The 25,786-nt window shown below is 43.2% G+C and overlaps 1 protein-coding gene across 2 annotated transcripts; it reads left to right on the top strand.

Moving 5' to 3' along the window:
• Positions 1-5,019: 5,019 nt before the first annotated feature.
• LOC110508788 (long-chain-fatty-acid--CoA ligase 3) lies at positions 5,020-22,208 on the top strand. Of its 2 annotated transcripts, none has more exons than XM_036966572.1 (16): positions 5,020-5,223; positions 11,553-11,688; positions 11,719-12,093; positions 12,355-12,532; positions 12,641-12,750; positions 13,628-13,766; positions 14,358-14,508; positions 14,783-14,906; positions 15,057-15,128; positions 15,333-15,472; positions 16,053-16,225; positions 16,403-16,477; positions 16,667-16,858; positions 16,990-17,104; positions 21,281-21,438; positions 21,635-22,208. In XM_036966572.1, the coding sequence occupies exons 3-16, from the start codon at positions 11,731-11,733 to the stop codon at positions 21,790-21,792; spliced, it is 2,148 nt and encodes a 715-aa protein (XP_036822467.1). In that variant the 5' UTR covers positions 5,020-5,223; positions 11,553-11,688; positions 11,719-11,730; the 3' UTR covers positions 21,793-22,208. The 2 variants fall into 2 exon arrangements, with proteins under 2 accessions (XP_036822467.1, XP_021445288.1); XM_021589613.2 differs by adding an exon at positions 11,372-11,430 and having other exon boundaries at positions 11,553-12,093.
• The last annotated feature ends 3,578 nt before the right edge of the window (positions 22,209-25,786 follow it).

Here is a 25,786-nt window from a genome sequence, read left to right as displayed (position 1 = left end):
CATTATTAAAGTGAGCTGGAGTTGAGTCAGTATGTTGGCAGCAGCCACTCAATGTTAGTGGTGGCTGTTTAACAGTCTGGTGGCCTTGAGATAGAAGCTGTTTTTCAGTCTCTCGGTCCCTGCTTTGATGCACCTGTACTGACCTCGCCTTCTGGATGATAGTGGGGTGAACAGGCAGTGCGGAGCAGTTGCCGTACCAGGCGGTGATACAGCCCGACAGGATGCTCTCGATTGTGCATCTGTAGAAGTTTGTGAGTGCTTTTGGTGACAAGCCGAATTTCTTCAGCCTCCTGAGGTTGAAGAGGCGCTGCTGCGCCTTCTTCACAACGCTGTCTGTGTGGGTGGACCAATTCAGTTTGTCCGTGATGTGTACGCCGAGGAACTTAAAACTTACTACCCTCTCCATTACTGTCCCGTCGATGTGGATAGGGGGGTACTCCCTCTGCTGTTTCCTGACGTCCACAATCATCTCCTTTGTTTTGTTGACGTTGAGTGTGAGGTTATTTTCCTGACACCACACTCCGAGTGCCCTCACCTCCTCGTCGTTGTTGGTAATCAAGCCTAACACTGTAGTGTCATCCGCAAACTTGATGATTGAGTTGGAGGCGTGCATGGCCACGCAGTCGTGGGTGAACAGGGAGTACAGGAGAGGGCTTAGAACACACCCTTGTGGGGCCCCAGTGTTGAGGATCAGCGGGGTGGAGATGTTGTTACCTACTCTCACCACCTGGGTAGCACAGACTATTTATCAGCACCCGCTGAAAAACCTGAGAGTTTTTCAGTCAGCATCCGCAATTGGATCTGAAAACCACTGTTGCATCGATGGCGCAAGCCAAGAAAAGCATCATACAAATATTGGATACCATCCAAGAGGACAGGTCTTGGATACCATCCAAGAGGACAGGTCTTGGATACCATCCAAGAGGACAGGTCTTGGATACCATCCAAGAGGACAGGTCTTGGATACCAACCAAGAGGACAGGTCTTGGATACCATCCAAGAGGACAGGTCTTGGATACCATCCAAGAGGACAGGTCTTGGATACCATCCAAGAGGACAGGTCTTGGATACCATCCAAGAGGACAGGTCTTGGATACCAACCAAGAGGACAGGTCTTGGATACCATCCAAGAGGACAGGTCTTGGATACCATCCAAGAGGACAGGTCTTGGATACCATCCAAGAGGACAGGTCTTGGATACCATCCAAGAGGACAGGTCTTGGATACCATCCAAGAGGACAGGTCTTGGATACCATCCAAGAGGACAGGTCCAAGAGGACCTCAGGGGAGCTGGTACGACTCCATGACATTGTGGGAACGGTGCTGGTAAATGTGGAGCTAGTTCGCAATGAGGACAATAAAGAGGGGGATTGGCAAGAGCCTCAAAGGCGTTCATCTCGTTTATCTACAGTGTCAAAGGCCTCAAGGTTGCAGAAATGTTACAATACTCCCAGGAACTCCAATATCAACTGAGTTGCTGGACAATAACTTTCCTGGACAATCGTTAGAAGCACATGTATTGAGTGGCCAAAGAAAAACCATGAATGACGTGGTGAGCATTATCATTGAAAATCCTGAAGTGCAGCAGCAGATTCCTTCTCCAGACTGATCTAACAAGGCTGGAAGAACTTATCTCAAAGGAGAAGATTCATATATTGTATCATGACATTGTGAGTCAACTTGAGAGCCTCATTCGGGGGCAGAACAGCATCTGACTTGTCAAATCGGTGGCATTCGACTGTTTAACTGCATAAGGAGAGAAAACCAAGCGGGGAAGCCCTTCTCCTCCAAACTCATCTAATGTTCACTGAGCAGTCCGTGAAGCGACTGCTGCTTCCTTTGATGTTCCATCCAGAGCATCAAGCCACCGAAGCTCAAGTTCCACTACTTCTCAAGTGACTGTCCTAGATGGGGTGGCAGGGTAGCCTAGTGGTTAGAGCATTAGACAAGTAACTAGAAGGTTGCAAGTTCAAATCCCCGAGCTGACAAGGTACAAATCTGTCGTTCTGAACAGGCAGTTAACCCACTGTTCCTAGGCCGCCATTGAAAATAAGAATTTGTTGCCTAGTTAAATAAAGGTAAAATAAATAAAAACAATGGTAGTAGCTCTCTGGTGTCTGGCAGTTCCTTGCAGATTCACAATGATACTATGAAAATGTTCACAAGGGCAATCTGTCACCTAGTAATGGACAACATATCTAGTGCCACAATGGAGGCAGAACATCATGGAAAAGTGACTCTCCCAGCTGAAATTTGACCAGTTAAAGTGGCCTAACCGAGAGGCTTAGCCACTGGATTTGAGGAGGCCTGGAGTGATTCCAGTTCTTCTCAGGCTGTGAGGCAAAGGGAGGTTCAGATTCCTCCCAAAGATCACCAAGTTCAGAATAACCTCAATGTTCCTGGTTTGAGATGCACATACAGCATTTATGGTGATATGGCCTCTGCAGAAGTTCTTGCGCTTCGCAGAGCGGTTGTGAAGGAAGTCAAAGAAGTGAATTTGTGTTTATACAGGACGTACCGCCCCCAATCATGTCAATGCGGAGTTATATGAAGCCCTCCACATTGTTACAACATTTGAGAGGCGCACAGCGAAGTGGTACGGAGCTTGATTTGGCCTCTGCATGCCTCCGGAGGTTCCGCAGTTGCGGCGGGTGTGCTTCCAAAGGAAGCCTCAGACCACATTTTCAGATCAAGCATAAATTGGCTTTTAAAATGCAGAGGGCTCCACATATCTCCATATACCTCCACATTGACATGATTGGTTGACGGTAAGTGTACATCCTGTATAAACACAAACTCAACTTTTTGACAACTTACTTGACAACAAACGTGGAGAACTTTGATGATAGACTATAAGAACAAGTCCTCAAATAAAAAAACATTGTTATGATACCCCGTGTTGGGTTTTCAAAGACATGAATATGAGGGACTGGGGATATATGCTGTAAAGAGGTCAATGCAATGCAGACCATCGGGGATAGAAGGATTGGCGCACATTCAACAAATCTGATCTAACAAATTAATATTTGTCTAATCCGTCATTATTGATGTTTTGTAACAGGCCCACAATATGGTTACTAAAATCCGATTTGACTATATTTGGCTGTTTTTGCTGCGTAACATTTAGAATTTTTGAAAACGTGACTGCTAAATGCTAACTCCCATTCATATAAACTGGTAGCATTGCTAGCATACAGAAATTAGTGGTGGTAGTCAAAGCAGTTTTTAACTGTAATGCAGTTGATTGAGGACGATGACATAAACATGTATTGGGGCTGACATCCATACAAGCATTATACTCCAAATTTGACCTGAACATAGTGTGAAATATACATATAAACAATAGCCTAATTGTAGGTTCATTTTGCTGGAAGGTAATGGGGAGAATTGGGACGGAGATGCAGCTTGGAAAAAAGGTGCAGTCTTTTTACTTTATGCTATCTTGTCTGAGCTCCTATGTCAAGCACTGGGAAACGGACTCCAACATCTCAGAAGAGGTATGGTCTTGTCTTTTTGTTTAGCCAGTTGCTTGTAATTAGCTGGATGGCTATAGAGATTAGCCCTGAATCACTAGAGTGGTGCAGTGCAGACCAATTATTTGGATGCATATGGCAGCTTCCCAAAGTGCAAGAAGTTTGAATATTCTGACTTTCGCAAAGGCCACATCACAGTAAACGCTGTACAGCCACTGCAGACATCAGATCAACCATGCAGAGCATTTTACTGCAGCCAAAAGTCACCTGCATCCATGTGTGATGCACTGAAAAGGGGTCTATAGCACAGAGTTTCTAAACCCAGAGATGCAACATCGTGAGACTTAAAAGAACGCTTGTGAAAGAGACCAAATAGACCAAGCCAGGGTTTAGGGTTTGAGAAGTCAATGAGAGAAGTAAAAAAGTACTCCTCAGTTCTACATTTTCTCAAAATCTAAAGGCACAACCTAAAGTAGTTGAACATGTTATTACTCCAACCTTGTGAAAGTGACAAACTGACACATTATAATTTTCATCAAAAACAACTTTATATCAAAGGAGTGCCTTTGACATGACGGCCTGGATATGCACAGTAGGGCGCAAGATGACCGTTAGACCCGATGATGTGCTTCTGCACATGAGCTTAGTTAGCCAATGTCGAAATTACATCTCCTACAATTGTATTCTGGGATTTATATTGGAAAAGCAGTTTTATCTTCATACTGTATTGTCTTTGTCTACAGACTTTCGATCAACGTTTTCCATGTTTGTTGTCAAGGAAGTTGTCAAGGAAGTAAGTTTGTGTTTATACAGGATGTACCGCCCCCAACTACTGTCAACCAATCATGTTAATGCGGAGCAATATGGAGCCTTCCACATTGTAAAAGCCAATTTATGCTTGGTTTGGAGGTTCCATAACAGGTTGTGACAACACTTCCTTGACAACTTGCTTCAGAACAGCTCTGCTCTGCTCCATGAAGTGCAAGAAGTAGGAATGCCCTAACTTCTGCAGAGGCTGTAAAATACTCTGCATGTTCAATCAGACATCTGCAGTGACTGTACAGCATTTGCTGTGGTGTGGCCTCAGCATTCATACTTGTGCTTTGCAGAGCAGAACTGTTATGAAGGAAGTTGTCTTGGAAGTGAGTTTGTGTTTATACAGGACCTCCCACCTCCATCTAATGTGGAGCTATATGGAGCTTGCAAAATTTGTGACTCATGGCAATGTGGTATGGAGCTCGATGTTGGCCCCTGCAAGCCTCTGGAGGCTCCACAATTATGTCACATTTAAGCCTCTGGCCCACATTTTCAGATCAAGCATAAATTGGCATTTATAGATCATCAGATCATTGCACTGGTCTTGCTCTGGCGTGCTGACCCTCGTGAAGTCGTGAAGTGGTACATCATCATCATCATCATCATCATCACTATCGACACATTCGGCAGGTCCTCCTCTCTGAACGCCAGTAACCCCGTTGACATCACTGCTGCCTCTAGCACGCGCCACTTTCAGCGGTCCAATCGCAGACAGGAGAACTGCCTCTGTCTTGACAACTTTTTCCCCATCACTTCCGGGCTGATAACAAGGGCCATAGATGCCCGCAGATTTCCACTACAATCTCTTAGTTTGATGTATACATTGGCACCATTGCTTTGATGTTTGGGCGTGACATGATGACAAAAGCCAGCAAATGATTTTTGTATTGACGAAATTATTCCAAGAGCCGCGAGAATAGCGGGCGAGAAAGAGGTGAGATTGCATTGTCTGTGCTCTCGATTCTTGCAGATGTGCTGCAATGTTAGCTAGCTAACGTTAGCTGGCTAGTAATGCTCTTTCGTAGCTTGCTACCTATCTTTCGACAGATCAAATGTTATTCTTTGTAATTGAAATGAGACCAATGCCAGCTGGCTTTGGTCGAAACGTCTTTTTGGTATTAGTTAGCTTGTGTGTCTCTCTAAGCCACAGCACACCTGTAATGCCGGGCTGATGATGGTGATGCTAACGTCGATAGCATTTGATAGGCGCTGTCTTGCGTCCCTCCACCTGTCTGGCAGCGTTAAAGTAAGCTACTATGTAGCTAGCTAGCATAGACGGTGGTTGTGACAAAAGGGATTCTTCATGGCATTTTGAGTGTATTGATCTACCCATTTATGTCACGTTTGATTGCATTTTATTAGGGTTGTTTGTTAAATAACGTAGGCTATATGTTTTTGTGTGTTTTATCTAACTAGCTAACATACCGGTAGCATAACAGATAGCTATGGTCTGACTGTGTGACCCAGTTTAGGATGGTCAGGTACCTTGATTTGATTAACCTATGCCAGTATGCCAGCAACTGATGCTATGGCACCACATCAAATCAAATCAAATCAAATTTTATTTGTCGCATACACATGGTTAGCAGATGTTAATGCGAGTGTAGCGAAATGCTTGTGCTTCTAGTTCCGACAATGCAGTAATAACAAGTAATCTAACTAACAATTCCAAAACTACTGTCTTGTACACAGTGTAAGGGGATAAAGAATATGTACATAAGGATATATGAATGAGTGATGGTACAGAGCAGCATAGGCAAGATACAGTAGATGGTATCGAGTACAGTATGTACAAATGAGATGAGTATGTAAACAAAGTGGCATAGTATAGTATAAAGTGGCTAGTGATACATGTATTACATAAGGATACCGTCGATGATATAGAGTACAGTATATACGTATGCATATGAGATGAATAATGTAGGGTAAGTAACATTTATATAAGGTAGCATTGTTTAAAGTGGCTAGAGCCATAGTTCATGTGTAAACTGTTTATGATGACGCTGGTGGACAGTGGTGGATTTCTCCAGATTATCTGTCCTTTTTTGTTTTTAATTAACAACAGACACTATCTCTCTCTCAAAGACTCTAGGAATGTTGTCTTTACTTTCTGGTCGAGTGAAGGTAGACAGTTTACACATGCCTTCTGGGTGATTGAGAGTTCTGTTTTTGAGAGCAGAACCAGACTTGACCTAGGCTTTCCCTAACCATAACGAAAAACAATGACTCATTTGTTTACATTTACTGGAGTAGGCCTAACTAGATATTTCTGTGCTGTTAGGCCTGAATTTCAGTTTGCATCCCATTAAGCCATATGGTCTGTCAGCCATTATTACTGTGTCATGACTCATGTACATGGAGACACAGAGTAGCCTAAAACTTGACTGGTTGGTCTTCTGAGGTATGTCCTTAGGCAGTTATTAGCGGGCAATTCCACAGTAATAGAGTGACACTGAGAGACAGATTTTTTTTTTCACTTTAAAATGTACAGGGCATTAGGAAAGTATTCAGACCTCTTGACTTTTTCAAAATTTTATGTTACAGCCTTATTCTAAAATGGATTACATTGATGAGGGGGGGGGAAACAATCTACACACAATACGCCATAATGACAAAGCAGAAACAGGTTTAGACATTTTTGAAAATGTATTAAAAATAAATATCTGAAATAATACATTTACGTAAGTATTCAGGCCCTTTACTCTGTACTTTGTTGAAGCACCTTTGGCAGCGATTACAGCCCAGAGTCTTGGGTATGATGCTACAAGCTTGGCACACCTGTATTTGTGGAGTTTCTCTCATTCTTCTCTGCAGATCCTCTCAAGATCAATCAGGTTGAATGGGGAGTGTCGCGGCACAGCTATTTTTAGGTCTTTCCCAAGATATTCAATCTGGTTTATGTCCAGGCTCTAGCTGGGCCACTCAAGGACATTTTCCTGAAGCCACTCCTGCATTGTCTTGGCTGTGTGCTTCGGGTCAATGTCCTGTTGGAAGGTGAACCTTTGCCCCAGTCTGAGGTCCTGAGTGCTCTGGAGCCGCTGAAAAACATCCCCACAGCACGATGCTGCCACCACCATGCTTCACCGCAGGGATGGTGTGAGGTTTCCTCCAGACGTGAAGCTTGGCATTCAGACCAGAGAATCTCGTTTCTCATGGTCTGAGAGTCTTTAGGTGGCTTTTGGCAAACTCCAAGCTGGCTGTCATGTGCCTTTTACTGAGGAGTGGCTTCCATCTGGCCACTCTACCATAAAGGCCTGATTGGTGGAGTGCTGCAGAGATGGTTGTTCTTCTGGAAAGTTCTCCCATCTCCACAGAGGAACTCTGGAGCTCTGTCAGAGTGACCATTTTGTTCTTGGTCACCTCCCTGACCAAGGCCCTTCTCCCCTGATTGCTCAGTTTGGCCGGGCAGCCACCTCTAGGAAGAGTCTTGGTGGTTCCAAACTTCTTCAATTTAAGAATAATGGAGGCCACTGTGTTCACATTCAGTGCTGCATATTGTTTTTGACCATCCTTCCCCAGATCTGTGTCTAGACACAATCCTGTCTCGGAGCACTACGGACAATTCCTTAGATCTCATGGCTTGGCTTTTGCTCTGACAAGCACGGTCAACTGTGGGATCTGATAGACAGGCGTGTGCCTTTCCAAATCATGTCCAATCAAGAGAATTTACAACAGATGGACTCCCAACAAAATTGTAGAAACATCTCAAGGATGATCATTGGAAACAGGATGCACCTGAGCTCAATTTTGAGTCTCATAGCAAAGGGTCTGAATACTTATATAATAAGGGATTTTTGTTTTTATTTTTTATATTAAAAACCTGTTTTTGCTTTGTCATTATGGGGTACTGTGTGTAGATTGATGTGGAAAAAGTTAACTTAATCCATTTTAGATTAAGGTTGTGATGTAACACAATCTGGAAAAAGTCAAGGGGCCTGAATACTTTCCAAATGCACTGTATGTCAAGTAAAAAACAATGATTGCACATTTCCAAAAAATGTAACAAAAAACACATTTACTTGAACAAGGTGCAGATGCAAGGTTTGGTAACAGAATGGCAGTTTGTGCTATTTGTGCCGTGATTCTGTTATCAAACTTTGCATCTGCACTGGTCTTCAAGTAAATGTGTTTTTGTACACATTTCTGTGGAAATTGTTAAGTTGTCCATGTGCAGAGTTGTAGTGTTTGTTGAACTTTGCAGTCATCGGTTTTTGCTTGACATACATTTTTAAAGTGAGAAATCTGAGTCACAGTGTCACACCATTACCATGTAATTGCCCTAACCTCTAGCCTCTTTTCTATAGAGGCTGGACCTGTATATCTGCTCTTCGGGTGACAAAGCCTTACATTTCTGGTGAATGAATCAACAGAAATTTGACAAAGAGCTGTGGTACTTTGCATCAGTAGCTTGACTATTTTATAGTATTCTGTCTTGGTGATGTGTGCATCAACATCATAGGCTGCTGGTTTAAGAGTCAAGAATGCACGATCATTGACCGGGGTACAGACAGAGTTCTCTTCTGGAAGGTCATGGGTTAGTTTAGCCTCAGCCTAGCTTCCCACACAACGTGTACGAATACCTACTTATTAAGGGAAGTGTGTGTAACAGGGTTATTCTACTTCTCTACATGCACAAATAGGCCTATAGTCTCCCTTGAGGTTAATTACTTTTTATGGAACAAAATCTCTTGGGAGGAAATCTAGCTCAAGTATAGTAGCAACGCTCTCAATGTGTTATGGAACCTAATCCTAGTTTTGAAGCATGAACACTGAGATAAGGCAAAGGGCTCGACAATTGCAGAAAGATATACTAAGATGTGATATACTAACAACCACAGATGGTTGAATCACAGCGGTATGGATATAATCAGTTATCTCTTCAATGAAGCATTTGTGATGGTAGTAATTAGAGGTTGACCGATTAATCAATCGGAAATCAGTATTTTTGGGCGCCGATTTGCCGATTTAAAAAAAAAATAAATAAAAAAAAAAATAAAAATAATAATAATATATATATATATATATATATTATACCTTTATTTAACTAGGCAAGTTAGTTAAGAACACATTCTTATTTTCAATGACGGCCTAGGAACGGTGGGTTAACTGCCTCGTTCAGGGGCAGAACGACAGATTTTCACCTTGTCAGCTCGGGGAATCCATCCTTGCAACCTTACAGTTAACTAGTCCAATGCAATAACGACCTGCCTCTCTCTCCTTGCACTCCACAAGGAGTGCAGTAAAGTAAGTTGCTAGGTAAGTTGCTAGCTAGCATTAAACTTATCTTATAAAAAACAATCAAACATAATCACTAGTTAACTACACATGGTTGATGATATTACTAGATATTATCTAGCGTGTCCTGCGTTGTACATAATCTGACCGAGTATACAAGTATCTAAGTATCTGACTGAGCGGTGGTAGGCAGAAGCAGGCACGTAAACATTCATTCAAACGGCACTTTCGTGCGTTTTGCCAGCAGCTCTTCGTTGTGCGTCAAGCATTGCGCTGTTTATGACTTCAAGCCTATCAACTCCCGAGATGAGGCTGGTGTAACCGAAGTGAAATGGCTAGCTAGTTAGCGTGCGCTAATAGCGTTTCAAATGTCACTCGCTCTGAGACTTCTAGAAGTTGTTCCCCTTGCTCTGCATGGGTAACGCTGCTTCGAGGGTGGCTGTTGTCGTTGTGTTGCTGGTTCGAGCCCAGGTAGGGGTGAGGAGAGGGACGGAAGCTATACTGTTACACTGGCAATACTAAAGTGCCTATAAGAACATCCAATAGTCAAAGGTTAATGAAATACAAATGGTATAGAGATAAATAGTCCTATAAATAATATAATAACTACAACCTAAAACCTCTTACCTTGGAATATTGAAGACTCATGTTAAAGGGAACCACCAGCTTTCATATGTTCTCATGTTCTGAGCAAGGAACTTAAACGTCAGCTTTTTACATGGCACACACACACTTTTACTTTCTTCTCCAACACTTTGTTTTTGCATTATTTAAACCAAATTGAACATGTTTCATTATTTACTTGCGGCTAAATTGATTTTATTGATGTATTATATTAAGTTAAAATAAGTGTTCATTCAGTATTGTTGTAATTGTCATTATTACAAATAAATAAATCGTCCGATTAATCGGTATCGGCGTTGAACAATCATAATCGTTCGACCTCTAGTAGTAATACCGTAAAGATAAGTACGAGATTCTACAAACCATAAACAATAGCATAGCCCCATGCACTGTAGTCTTATCTAGCAATAGTAGCCTAATAGTAGTAGTAGAAAATGTTGTTATTATTACAAAGAAGGTTGGTAGCACAGGTTGCCAATCTGTTTAATACCAAATAGAAATGGTTTCCCCAAATGCGGATTCAATCTTTAAATACTGGACTGGACTGACATGTTGTAGCCTATTTGGGAATGGGGAAATTCACGTTGTTAATATTTGAAGAAGTGTCGTTGTGATGTTAGGCCCAGGGTACAGTAATATGTTCTGATCAGGTTTAGAGAGGTGTGGATGGACATGGGTAGGCCTAAAGTGTTTTGTTTGTTATTCCACTGCAATAGACCACGTATTTGTTAATTATTTCAACCACAGTTATGCTTTGTGTAACGGAGACCCACCAAGCCCAACCCAACCCCAGGTCGTATTTGTTAGGGAACATCGTAGTAAAAGATTTTGCAACAGAAAACAAACATTTGTATTTCTTATTGGACAGGTTTAAGTCGTCCCACCCTGTTTCTTCCATTTGGTGCCAAATGAATGACCCACCCACCCCTGGCTTTTGTGTCCTTATGCCAGAGAGAGCGAGAGAGGAAGTGAACAGGAATAGTGCTGCTGACCAAGGAAGAGGCTGAGGAGAGAATAGGGATGTGCCTCCTCCCCAGACATTGATTTATCACATTTTCCTGCCAGTCTACACCCTGTCCCTGCAGCTGGCTTGTGCAGATAGTATACAGACCCAAACACAGGATGGTGCAAGATACACAACCCAACAATACAGTTTGGTAGAGCTTCATGCCATATTGCATCATGTCTGCATGCCATATTGTTGATTGGTTGTTGTTTTGTAGGTTCACCGTTGATTAGGTGTTATCTGATACCTGCTTGCCTAGCATGACTGCCAGTATTGGTACGTTACTAATGTTTTGTTTGAGTCTCATTTAAAAACAAAACAACATTTGATCTGTCTATCCCTCCCGCTCCACCGCCTGTCTTCATCTCTGACGTGTGTTGTCTGTTCTCTCCCTACAGGTAACCTGACTCTTCTACCGAGCAGCGTCTGCTAGTCCAAGCAGATCCACCAAAGGGACCACCAGTGCATGACAAGGAACACAACCAGTCTCCAAAATAAGTATCTGGGTGTGTCCCTCACCCTTCCTGCCCACCTCAACTGACTCCACCCCCTGACCCTTGAACCCTGACCTGCAAGATGAAACTGAAAGAGGACATGAACCCGCTGCTGCTGCAAGTCTTCCGCTCAGTGGTCTGGGTCTGCTCTTTCATTACCTTCCTGCCATGGTACTTCCTCTCGGGTGCCGGCACCAACCTAGACCGGGCACGGCGGGTCAAGGCGCGGTCGGTGAGTGGGCGTCCAGCGGGCCCTTACCGGGCGACCAACCAAGCGGGCGGTATCCATCAGAAGCTGGTGTGGTCCTTGCACCTGGGGGTGGACACCCTGGACAAGGTGATGGTGCACGGGGCGACCAGGTTCCCAGAGAGGGACTGCCTGGGCACCAGAGAGGTGTTGAACGAGGAGGACGAGCTCCAACCCAACGGGAAGGTCTTCAAGAAGGTGAGGAAGAGAGGGGAAAAGTGGATTTGGATAGCTTTCTGGATGTAATGTGTGATATGTTGTGTTTTATGTTGTGCATGAGAAAGCCTCCTCACTGCTGTTGCAGTAGTACTAGGAGGACATTAGATGGCACTGTCTGACCACTTTTGAACGCTGCAGAGGTTGTGTATGACTCTGGTTTTTATAGTTAATTCTGGGATAATAGTGCTGTCGGTGTGTGACTGTTTAGTAGCGCACTACTAGTATGTGTTATTTGTGAAGGTTATCCTAGGGGAGTATCAGTGGATGTCGTACGAGGAGACCTACCAGGCAGCAGTGTGTTTTGGCAGTGGTCTGGCTGCGCTGGGCCAGAGGCCTCAGTGTAACATCGCCATTTTCTGTGAGACCAGGGCTGAGTGGATGATAGCAGCACAGGCCTGCTTCATATACAACTTCCCATGTGAGTGGTTATGTGACAGACCGTAACACACATTATAGCAGCACAGAAACACACTCACGCACCTTCTTTCGTAGGATGAATCTCTAACCCAGTGTGTTATTCTACCAGTGGTGACGTTGTACTCTACTCTGGGCGGAGCGGCCATCGCCCACGGTCTCAATGAAACAGAGATCACCCACATCATTACCAGCAAAGACCTGCTACACAGCCGTCTCAAGGTAGGCTCTGCTCGCCTTGTCCTGATTACTTCCTGCGATGCCATATGAGACAGTACAAACTCCAGCCAGATATTGAAATATGCCCACATTTGAAATGGTGTTACCCCATGTCCTGTTATGGCAAACTAGATGGTTTATATTGAAAATATGCCCACACGTTATGAATACGTTCACCCATAAATCTGCATTGGAACTAGGGCTGTTAAAGTTAACGTGAGATGCTTATCGGCTGAATGTTTTGGGATGCTGTTAATTGCGTCTCCATTTCTTCACCGCATGGATCCTTTTAAGCGTACGTGTTTCTTCACTGACCATTTTAAGAGCTGAAGATCGTGTGCCTCTAGCCACAATCATGTAGAAGTTACGCCAAATATTACCGGACCAATGTTTTTTCTTCGGGATTCGTGCGTGTGTCGCGGGCCGTTTGAAACTACTCGTGAGCCTCTCTTTTTTTGTTTGTTTTGTTTAGCTAGATAGTCATATGCTACCTAGCTAGCTAGCAACCTGATAACTTGTCCCCTGACTAGGCTATGCACACATTTGGCACAGGAAGAACTGAAAAATAATAGGATACTCAAAGAGATGCTTAAAATGTAGGCTGCATATGCAAGAGTGGTGTGTGTGAAGTTCTCTGAACAGTACAAATGGTTACAGTATTTTCTTAAGTGTTGGACAAGTTTAACATTTCTTTGTATCCATAGAGCCAGTTCTTTTCTTTCCTAAAGTCACACGTATTTACAATGCCTGACGTGTTAACAGGACTTAAAGGTGTGTGTGTGTGTGTGTCTGTCCAACTGCAATGTAGTCGATCTCAAACACGCATTTGACTTACTCAGTCAATAGCTACTTACTCTCTCCTCCTCCCCTCTCCTCCCAGGCGATCCTGTTAGAGGTGCCTCGGCTGCAGCACATTATCGTGGTGGACAGTAAGCCAACCAGCTGGCCTGGCTTCCCCCGCGGCATCATGGTCCACAACTTGGTCGCCGTGCAGGAGCTGGGCTCTCGACCCGACAACAGTAAGGCGTGGGGGTGGGTAGGTTGTATGTTGTATGTTGGGGTCTATGTGATGTGTGACACGGTATAGTACTTCTGCCCTGTGTTCTTAGTGACTCTGTACCCATATGGTGATATGTACCCTCTCTGTCATTGTCTATCAGATTGTATTAGCCCTGTGTTCTTAGTGACTCTGTACCCATATGGTGATATGTACCCTCTCTGTCATAGTCTATCAGATTGTATTAGCCCTGTGTTCTTAGTGACTCTGTACCCATATGGTGATATGTACCCTCTCTGTCATAGTCTATCAGATTGTATTGGCCCTGTGTTCTTAGTGACTCTGTACCCATATGGTGATATGTACCCTCTCTGTCATAGTCTATCAGATTGTATTAGCCCTGTGTTCTTAGTGACTCTGTACCCATATGGTGATATGTACCCTCTCTGTCATTGTCTATCAGATTGTATTGGCCCTGTGCGTGCTCTCTTGACAGAAAGATATCCGTACTCTGATGCTCCCGCATTGTGCAATGTTCTGACCCGAAGGTCTTGGTCTGTGTGACCTCTAACCTCCCTGCTGCTCCCCTCTCCCTCTACGTGGCTGTGTGTAGTGGCGGTGGCACGCCGGCAGCCCCTGCCCTCTGACATCGCTGTCATCATGTACACCAGCGGCTCCACCGGCATCCCCAAGGGTGTGATGATCTCCCATAGCAACATCATCGCGGGCATCACGGGCATGGCAGAGCGCATCCCAGACCTGGAGTACGTACAGAGCACTAGGGTGTCTTCTAGATTCTCTCTCCTTTTTTCCCCCCTCTCTCTCAATGCCTCTTCCCCCTCATGTGCCCAGATCACTGTCTCTCTTTTTCTCTTTTCATTATTCTCTGTTTGCCACCTTTTCCCCTATAGTATGTCAACCTCTCTCTCTCGTTCTCCTCTCGTCTCTCACCTCCTCAGCGTCTCCTTCCCTCTGTAGTATGTTGTGTGTCTGTATGTTTGGCTGTTGAGTAAAATGGTTTTGTTTCCATTCGTGCAGTGAGACAGACACCTACATTGGGTACCTACCGCTGGCTCATGTTCTGGAGCTCAGTGCAGAGATGGTGTGTATCTCTCACGGCTGCCGCATCGGATACTCCTCCCCACAGACGCTAGCAGACCAGGTACACACACACACAAGCCAAGCACACACAAGCCAAGAAATAATCCCACGCATGCCAAGCACCACCACCAGATCTCTTCTAAGCTCTCTTCCTGTTCTCTGCCCTCTCACTGATCCACTCTCTTTCCTCTCTCTTCTCTCTCCATCCCAGTCGACAAAGATTAAGAAGGGCAGTAAAGGAGACACCAGTGTTCTGAAGCCTACACTCATGGCTGCTGTACCTGTAAGCACCCAATCAGACGTCTTTTACATGTCCTTGTCTCCAAAGCTACCATAAAATATATAAACGGTTAATATTCAGTTAAATTAAACACCAGTGCAAATTCTATGACCTGAGTAAGATACACAGAACGTTTTGGCATGGCCCCTTTAATTGAAGTGGTATTTTTCCCCTTTCCTTCTCTGTCCCTCTGTCTCCCTCCTATAGGAAATCATGGATCGCATCTATAAGAATGTGATGACCAAGGTGGAGGAGATGAGCAGTGTGCAGAGAACCCTGTTTGTGTTGGCCTACAACTATAAGATGGAACAGATGACCAAGGGCTACAGGACCCCGCTCTGTGACAGGTAACACACACCTGTTGCACAGCAAACAAACAAACGAATGTGCGCACACACACACACACACACACACACACACAATGAGTAATGATTGATAGACTATAATTCCACTTTTTCCCCTTTCACTTGCTCAGTGGTGCGCACAACAAACAAACCAATACTCTCGATGTAGCTTGGGGCGTTGCTGTGGGGGGGTTCTTGCATTAAAAAGAAACATACGGTCACACAGGTTTTTACTGTGTGGTGAATGACTTGTTGTTTGCCTTGGTGTTATAGTTACAGTGCCATCAGAAAGTATTCATACCCCTTGACTTATTCCAATTTTTATTTTTTTTAATGAATTTGTATAAAAAAAATGCAAAGAACATAATTCCACTTTGACATTATGGGGTATTGTGTGTGTAGGCCTGTGGCAAAAAAAATCTAAATGGAATTCATTTTTAATTCAGGCTGTAACACAACAAAATGTGGAAAAAGTCTGGGGTGTGAATATTTTCTGAAGGCTCTGTATCCTCTGACTCACTGTCATATCCTCTTTTCAGACGTATTTTTTTCTCTCTCTCCCCCCACCGCTCTCTCTCTCCAGTCTGGTGTTTAGGAAGGTGCGCTCGTTGTTAGGAGGTCACATGCGGGTGCTGTTGTCAGGCGGCGCGCCCCTTTCTGCCGCCACACAACGCTTCATGAACATCTGCCTCTGCTGTCCCGTGGGCCAGGGCTATGGCCTCACTGAGACCTGCGGAGCTGGCACCATCAGTGAGAGTAAGAGGGAGGGTTAGAGGGAAGGTAGATGAAGGAGGTCTAATAAGAAGGGAGGGAGGATGAAGACTCCCGCTGCCTGGGAGAGCAGGATGGGGCGTGATAGAGAGAAAGCCAAGTGATTGTACACACTAGTGTGCTATGCTATGTTCTCACACTTATTTTTTCACTCTGTGTCAGTGTGGGACTACAGCACAGGCCGGGTCGGAGCTCCTCTGGTCTGCTCTGAGATCACCCTCAAGGACTGGGAAGAGGGTGAGTACATGGCATTGGGACTGTAGAATGGGTGATAGTAGGGGAGGGCTGGGAAGAGTACAGGTGAGACTGGAGGGTGGATTTCGGTGGGTTGGGCTGGGAGGTTTGAGGTTAGTGGGGTTGGGGGCTTGGGTGAATTGGAAGGGGTGGTGCTGAAAATAGCCCTCATCTTCTCCTTCTCATCCCCAGGCGGTTACTACAGCACAGACAAGCCCAACCCAAGAGGTGAGATTGTGATCGGCGGGCCCAATGTGACCATGGGTTACTACAAGAACGAGGTGAAGAACCGCGAGGACTTCTTTGTGGACAGCAACGGCCAGCGCTGGTTCTGTACGGGAGACATCGGGGAGCTCCACCCTGACGGCTGCCTCAAGATCATCGGTGACGAACCAGGCGACCAAGAGAACATTCTAGACTAGAGACCCCTAGCTTAGGCGCAGAACATGTTCTCATCAGTAGTGGAAGGGGGATTGTGGTGTGTGTGTGTCTAATAGTGTGTTCCTCTTGTGTAGACCGTAAGAAGGACCTGGTGAAGCTCCAGGCTGGGGAGTATGTGTCTCTGGGGAAGGTGGAGGCCATGCTGAAGAACTGCCCTTTCGTAGACAACATCTGTGCTTACGCAAACAGGTAATCATTGCACATATTACTTTATATGCTACCCGTGTGACTAGACTCTATATATACACTCCCATACCTATTTATATGGATGGTGAAACTGACACTTTTAATTTGGCGCTATACCTCAGCATCTTGGATTTGAGATCAAATGTCTCACAGTTCAGTACCTTATATTTGAGGGTATTTTCATAAATATCTGTTTTACTGTTTAGAAATAAAAGCACTATTTGAAGGTGTTAAGACAAATGCACTTATAAGTAGTCAAAAGTTGACTATTTGTTTCCACAGTCATTGCAGGCAATAACTACATCAAGCTTGTGACTCTGCATACTTGTTGGATGCATTTTCAGTTTGTTTGGGTTGTTTCGGATAATTTTTGTGCCCAATAGAAATTAATGGTAAATAATGTATTGAGACATTTTGGAGTCACTTTTATTGTAAATAAGAATAGAATGTTTCTGAACACTTCTACATTCGTGTGGATGCTACCATGATTACAGATAATCATCATTGAATTGTGAATAAAAAGTGACTCCAAAATGACCCTACATTATTTAGCATAATCTGAAACGCAAACAAAACAAACTGCAAATGCATCCCATAAATGTGTTGTGTGCTAGGGATTTGGGACCAAATACTAAACTTTTGACTACTTTAATAAACTACAAGTGAATTTGTCCAAATACTTGAATCCTTCAAATGGGGAGACTAGATACATAGTGCATTTATTTCCAAACAGAAAACAGGTGTGAAAACACCCTAAAATATAAGGTGACATTCTGTACTGTTGCCTCATATGAAACACTTGATCTCAAATCCAAAATGCTGGAGTACAGAACCAAATTTAAAAGTTTTAGCGTCACTGTCCATATATAGGGGATTTATTAGGATCCCCATTAGCTGCTGCCAAAGCATCACATGAAACATGACATAATACATAGGACAAAACATCATTATTAGTCAAGGACTGAACTACTTCCATATAAAACGTGTCACACATCCTGCATATCACTACATACAGGATTCAGAAAGTATTCAGAACCTTTCCTTTTTTCCCCAATTTTCTTTACTTTACAGCCTTATTCTATAACAGATTCAATTGTTTTTCCCCCTCAATCTACACGCAAAAACTGGTTTAGAAATCTTTGAAACTGAAATATAACATTTAGATAAGTATTCATACCCTTTACTCATACCTTGGTTGAAGCACCTTTTGGCAGCGATTGCAGCCTCGAGTCTTCTTGGGTATGACGCTACAAGCTTGGCACACTTGTATTTGGGGAGTTTCTCCCATTCTTCTATGCAGATCCTCTCAAGCCCTGTCAGGTTGGCTGGGGAGCGTTGCAGCACAGTTATTTTCAAGTTTCTCTATAGATATTAGATCGGGTTCAAGTCCGGGCTCTGGCTGGGCCACTCAGGGACATTTAGACTTGTCCCAAAGCCACTCCTGTATTGTCTTGGCTGTGTGCTTAGGGTCGTTGTCCTGTTGGAAGGTGAACCTTGGCCCCAGTCTGAGGTCCTGAGCGCTCTGGATCTGTTTTTCATTAAGGATCTCTCTGTACTTTGCTCTGTTCATCTTTCTTTTGATGCTGACTAGTCTCCCGGTCCCTGCTGCTGAAAAACATCTCCACAGCATGATGCTGCCACCACCATGCTTTAAAAAAATGATTAGCATTTTTTACTTCACCGTAGGGATGGTGCCAGGTTTCCTCCAGACGTGACGCTTGACATTCAGGCCAAAGAGTTCAATCTTTGTTTCATCAGACCAGAGAATCTTTTTTCTCATGGTCTGAGAGTCCTTTAGGTGCGAAGCGAAGCGGGCTGTCATGTGCCTTTTACTGAGGAGTGGCTTCCGTCGGGCCACTCTAACATTAAGGCCTGATTGGTAGAGTGCTGCAGAGATGGTTATCCTTCTGGAAGGTTCTCCTATCTCCACAGAGGAACTCTGGAGCTCTGTCAGTGACCATCGGGTTCTTGGGCACCCCCCTGACCAAGGCCCTTCTCCCCAGATTGCTCAGTTTGGCCGGGCGGCCAGCTCTAGGAAGAGTCTTGGTGGTTCCAAACTTCCATTTAAGAATGATGGGGACCTTCAATGCTGCAGACATTTTTTGGTACCCATCCCCAGATCTGTGCCTTGACACCATCCTGTCTCTGAGCTCTACGAACAATTTCTTCAACTTCATGGCTTGGTTTTTTGCTTTGACATGCACTGTCAACTGTGGGACTTATATAGACAGAAGTGTACCTTTCCAAATCATGTCCAATCAATTAAATTTACCACAGGTGGACTCTAATCAAGTTGTAGAAACATCAAGGATGGTCAATGGTAACAGGAATAAAATGTATTTAATCAATTTTAGAATAAGGATGTAATGTAACAATGTGGGAAAAGTGACACACTATCTACGTCTAATACATAGTACAATACAGTATATATCAAATGGGTCTCTCTTCACAGTCCCCTATCTGTTTTTTTTAGTGGTTTTATTGTTAGCTAGCTTTTAGTTTTTGAGATATTTAGCACCCGCCTATTGCTAGTTACCCTTTCTAAAACTGACTGGAGCTCTATGTTAAGTGCCTGAGTTATTTATTTTACTACTGCTGCCGACGTGTATACTGTTGAGACATCAGCGTACAGACACACAGGCTTTATTCAAAGTCAGTGGAATGTAATTTGTAAAAACAAAAATCAATAATAGTCCTAGCTGGCTGCCCTGCGGTACACCACAGTCAAATGAATTTGCATGAGTGTGGCTTGCATTAACGAAAACCCTCTGTTCTATTAGATAAGTAACTCAATCCATAATAAGGCAGAAGATGCAAATCCATTACACCTATGTTTTTTTCAGCAATAGGTTATGATCAATGACATCAAAAGCTGCACTGAAGCCTAACAAAACAGCTCCCAAAACAGCTTCTTACTATTAATTTCTTTCATCCAATCATCAGTCATTTGTGTCAGTGCTGACCTTGTTGAGAGCCCTTCCCTATAAGCATGCTGAAAGTTGTTTTCTGTAAAATAACATTCTATTTGATCAAACACACATTTTTACAAAGTTTACTAAGCACTTGTAACAGGCTGTTTGAACCATTTAAAGGGAGCTCTGCTATTCTTGAGTAGCGGTGACTTTTGCCTCCTTCCTTGTCTGGGCGCGCACTCTGTTTTCTAGTCTTTAATTGAAGATGTGGCAAACAGGAGTCACAATGTATTCCGCAACCAACCTCAGCAATTTACCACCCAGGTTGTTGGTACCAGGGGAATTGTCCTTATTTTTAGATAGCAACAATTGTTTCACCTCTTCCACACCCACTTTTTGGAACTCAAAACTACAGTGCTAGTCTTTCATTATTTGGTCCATTATGCGTGAATATGAAGGCTCAGCATTTGTTATTTGCCTGTCAAATGAAGTTTGCTAATGTGGTTAGCAATATCAAAGGGTTTTATGAACAAGCCATCTGCCTCAATGAAGGATGGAGCTGAGTTTGCTTTTTTGACTAGAATTTAATTTAAAGTACTCCAGAGCTTTTTACTATTATTCTTTTATATAATTAGTCTTTGTTCCATAGTATAGTTTATTTTTGTTTAGTTACGTGATTTCTCAATTTACTGTGTTTGCCAGTCTGCTGTGTTGTCAGACTTACTTGCTATTCCCTTATTATCTCTCTCTTTGTCAACTCTTTCCATCTCTATTTCTGTCTCCATCTCCTGTCTGTGCCATCCATGTGCTCTCTCTCCATCCTATATCCTGGGGGTTCCCAACCTTTCCCCCCTCATGGACCCCTATTTCAACGAGATGTGTTAAATGCACCACCAGGTTCCTGTATGTAATTCAACGTAGTTTAACATATCTATTGTTGAGTGTGCTATTACATGGTAATAATCTACGAAATCAAGTCTTGCCCATATTTGATGTTATTTCCCTACCAAATATGTTGTAATATTGTAATTCCCATTCAAAGTGAAGCCGCCCCCCCCCTCAAATCAATGAGGCCCTGCTATTCCCCCAGGACACTTTGGCGACCCCTAGGTTGGGAACCACTGCTCTATCCTATTCTGACTCATCTTTCTCTCAATTACTACCTTTATTAACTCATAGTATTCTTATTAATCTAATAATATAAAATGGAAATACAGATCTACTGTATTGGCTTAATAAAACTCATGCTACTTCCCTCCTCTCTTAGTGACCAGTCATATGTGATTGGCTTTGTGGTGCCCAATCAAAAGCAGCTGACAGTGCTGGCGGAGCAGAGAGGGTTACGGGGCAGCTGGGAGGAGATCTGTAACAACCCTGACATGGAAAGAGACGTCCTCCGCATCATCACCGAGGCCGCCCTGTCAGGTAGGATGGAGGGAGGGAGGAAAGTAAGCGTTAGTTAGGGAAGACTGGGGAGGGAGGGAAGAGGAAATGGAGAAAGGGGAGACTGATAGAGAGAGGAAAGGGGTTTCTGGTTGTATCAAGAGTATTGTTTCTCCTCCTAACCCTCACCCATCTTCATGGTCATGACGTATCTAAATTCCAGTGTTGTTTCCCACAGCCAAACTTGAGCGCTTTGAGATCCCTAAGAAGATCCGTCTTAGTGCAGAGCCCTGGACCCCAGAGACTGGCCTGGTTACGGACGCATTCAAACTCAAACGTAAGGAGCTCAAATCACATTACCAGGATGACATCGAAAGGATGTACGGTGGCAAGTAACACACACACACACACTCTCTAAGACACACACAGGTAAAGACATATGCAAGGAATCTAAAAAACACTACCACGATGACATGGAGACTGGAGAGGATGTACGGCGGCAAGTTAAACACACACACACACAGAGGGAGAGAGGAGGAACGACCCATTGTACTTTCTCAACCTCTTGACTTCTCTTCCGACTAGTTACAATCAAACGGAAAATAACTCTGGAAAATAACTGTCAGTCAATCCAGACCCCCAACAAAGACGGAGAGGCCAAGCCAGTTGGAGTGACATCCGTTGCTTCTCTTCTTCAAAGGTTTTTCTGGGTCTGTGTGTTGCTATGATGACGATGGCATCGTTGACATGACCCGGTCGGAGACACAGGAAATTACAAGTTTGTACAAACGACTGCTTCGGGCACTATGTTCATGCCGCCACCCCCCCCCCCCCCCCCCCCCCCCGGCATGTGTGTAGTCCAGACACCCGATGGGAGACTGGTTTGTTGTTGTGTTACTGTGGCCTGAGTCGTGTTCATTAGGCACCAAACGGAAGAAAACTGACACAGGGAACGACTACCTAAACTTGTCCAATAAGAAACACTTGTTTTCCGTTGCAAAATGTTTTGCTACAGTAAACACCAATGAATATGACCCTGAAAAAGGAGGCCCTTCGGTTTAAATGTCCCATATCCAGGTTTGAGTCTATGCAGGGATCTCTTTTCTTGTATATGTTTTTTTTGGGGTGTAGTGATATTTGTTGTTCTGTTCATGTTACATTACGGTTCTTTAACTTATACGGTTTGTCTTCATTCGCTTCCGAAGCCCATTCAATGAACATCCTGTGTCTGAGAGAAATCAGTGTTTCAAAGCCATGAAAGATTTTTTTAAAGCAACTCGCGTTCTTAATTTGCTTTTCTTATATTTTTCTGAACGGTTTGTTTCTCATTTATATTGTTTTTTCTCCTGGTTCTATTCTATTTCTCTATTGGTTCTATTCTATGGAAGAGTATGTGTTTAGTGATTTGACTAGATGAAGTCCTGTCACTCTTTTTTTCTGTGTGTTAGTGATGTAATCTCCTTCTGGCTCTGTTCCTCTGTGGCTGGCTGATGTGATGTGCCTAGGTTGGCTCGTAGAACCTGTTTGTCATAAATAATCAGTGTTGGGGAAACTACTCTGGAAATATAGTTTACCAAGTTACCAATTACTTCATACTGGAAGAAGTTAGGATACACTAAAGTTACCCTTCAGAAAACTATTTCAGTTAGGTAGAATATAGTTAACTGCATATCTAAATCTGAAATGTCAGTGACTACAAATTGCAAGACAGATCACTCTGGAGTCAGATGTTAACAGAATGTGTAAATTAGCCTATTAAAAACAAAAACTGTTTCAAGGGATAATTAGGCAGATCTGATGCTGAAAAAGAAAATTATTTTCTACTTCCACCATACTAAATTTTTTGTGAAAATAAATTATGTAGCCTAGTTCCAGTAGTTAGCTACACCACTACATGGCAAAAAAGTAATGAACTACTGAAAACACTACCTACATTTGAATTTAGTTCACCACTAAGCTACTGCAAAAGGCTGTTAAATTACTAGTTAAACTACATGTAGTTCACTTCTCCCCAACTATGAATAATGTAGTCTGATCCTTTGACTATTATTGGGATGCATGAGTTAACCAGAGCAAGAAGAACTGATCTGGGACCAGGTTAGTAATGATGGTGAAGTGTCCAAGGTGGCTACAGGGAAGTAGAATGAAGTTGCCCCCAAAGCTAAGTTTTTCTTGTCTCCCCTGTGGTTGTGGTTAGGTTGTGGAGAGGATAAGCTGATCCTTGATCTGTGCCTAAGGGCAACTTGTCATCATGGGCTGTCAATCCTACTGAGGCTCTTATTTCTATCACTTAACCAGCTGGGGCCAGTATGTAAATATCTGTGTGTGTGTGTGTGTATATATATATACAGTTGAAGTTGGAAGTTTACATACACCTTAGCCAAATACCTTTGAACTAAGTTTTTCACAATTTCTGACATTTAATCCTAGTAAAAATTCCCTGTCTTAGGTCAGTTAGGATCACCACTTTATTTTAAGAATGTGAAATGTCAGAATAATAGTAGAGCGAATGATTGATTGATTTCATCACATTCCCAGTGGGTCAGAAGTTTACATACACTCAATTAGTATTTGGTAACATTGCCTTTTTAAATTGCTTATTTTGGGTCAAATGTGTTGGGTAGTTTTCCACAAGCTTCCCACAATAAGTTGGGTGAATTTAGGCCCTTCCTTCTGACAGAGATGGTATAACTGATTCAGGTTTGTAGGCCTCCTTGCTCATACACACTTTTCAGTTCTGCCCACATATTTTCTATAGGATTGAGGTCAGGGCTTTGTGATGTCCACTCCAATACCTTGACTTTGTTGTCCTTAAAGCCATTTTGCCACAACTTTGGAAGTATGCTTGGGGTCATTGTCCATTTGGAAGACCCATTTGCGACCAAGCTTTAACTGATGTCTTGAGATGTTGCTTTAATATATCCACATCATTTTCCAGTGTAGTCATTGTTAATGTTGTAAATGACTATTGTAGCTGGAAACGGCAGATTTTTTTAATGGAAAATCTACATAGGCGTGCAGAGGCCCATTATCAGCAACCATCATTCCTGTGTTCTAGCGGCACGTTGTTAGCTAATCCAAGTTTATCATTTTAAAAGGTTAATTGATCATTAGAAAACCCTTTTGCAATTACGTTAGCACAGCTGAAAACTGTTGTTCTGATTTAAAGAAGCAATAAAACTGGCCTTCTTTAGACTAGTTGAGTATCTGGAGCATCATCATTTGTGGGTTTGCTTACAGGCTCAAAATGGCCAGAGACAAAGAACTTTCTTCTGAAACTCGTCAGTCTATTCTTGTTCTGAGAAATTGCCAAGAAACTGAAGATCTCGTACAACGCGGTGTACTACTCCCTTCACAGAACAGTGCAAACTGGCCCTAGCCAGAATAGAAAGAGGAGTGGGAGGCCCCGGTGCACAACTGAGCAAGACGACAAGTACATTAGAAAGTCTAGTTTGAGAAACAGACGCCTCACAAGTCCTCAACTGGCAGCTTCATTAAATACTACCCGCAAAACACCAGTCTCAACGTCAACAGTGAAGAGGCGACTCCGGGATGCTGGCCTTCTAAGTGACCCCAAACTTTTGAACAGTAGTGTATATATAATAGTGTCCAAACGTACAGCTAGGGGTGTGTGTGGTTTGTGCGTGTGCAGGTTTGTTTCTGTGTGTGTGTGTACTTACTGCCCTGAGCTTGTTCCAAGTTCCCCATTTTTCTGAAGCCCACTGGATGCCCACTCACAGGATCTGTGTCAGTCTGTTACCTTTCAACGTTTTCTCCAGTAAAACAATGGTACCTACCTACACCGTATGCTGCTCAACCAGGTCTGTAGCTCCATAAACCATATCACATGAACTATCTGGCTCCGTAAACCACAAAACCGTGTAAAACTGGCTCAAACCTGCCATGTTACTCCTGAAAATGATGTCCAATGTAACTCAAGCATGTCTCCAAGAGAACCAATGAATTATAGTCCAGATCTGTAGTTGTTTGGAAGACTGTGTGTCATACACTGGCACTGTCTACTCCATTGGACCCTTCTATATATTCGATATTACAGTAATACATCCGCCTATTTCAATGTTACAGCTCTGTTACTATGATTGATGAAATACAGATAAAATGTGCAATACTTATACGAAACACAAATTCTAAAACTAAATGATGTAATGGAAAAATGCAGAGAGAGAGAGCCCCTCCACAGTGTATGAATGTATGGGTGCGGGCCTGTCTCTTTCCAGACAGACAGAAGGGCAGACAGTAAACATTGTTATACAAGTAGTAGCGTAGTCTCTATCGAGTGATATTAGTGCCAACAGAAATGTAATCTGAATTCAATCATTTTAAATGTAATCAAATTTGTTGGACCTATTATGACTAAATACCAATTTTT

Source organism: Oncorhynchus mykiss, chromosome 28 (assembly GCF_013265735.2).
Source record: "Oncorhynchus mykiss isolate Arlee chromosome 28, USDA_OmykA_1.1, whole genome shotgun sequence".
NCBI classification, from domain to species: domain Eukaryota; kingdom Metazoa; phylum Chordata; class Actinopteri; order Salmoniformes; family Salmonidae; genus Oncorhynchus; species Oncorhynchus mykiss.
Note: the sequence above shows the minus strand (reverse complement) of the source record. Positions and strands in the feature narration are given on the sequence as shown.

What these genes read in the sequence shown, in the direction of transcription:
- LOC110508788 (XM_036966572.1), top strand. Translation starts at nt 11,731, where the DNA reads ATGAAACTGAAAGAGGACATGAACCCGCTGCTGCTGCAAGTCTTCCGC. An exon ending in AGGACCCCGCTCTGTGACAG is followed by an intron (nt 15,473 to 16,052) that starts GTAACACACACC and finishes CTCTCTCTCCAG; the next exon opens with TCTGGTGTTTAGGAAGGTGC. An exon ending in CCTCAAGGACTGGGAAGAGG is followed by an intron (nt 16,478 to 16,666) that starts GTGAGTACATGG and finishes TCTCATCCCCAG; the next exon opens with GCGGTTACTACAGCACAGAC.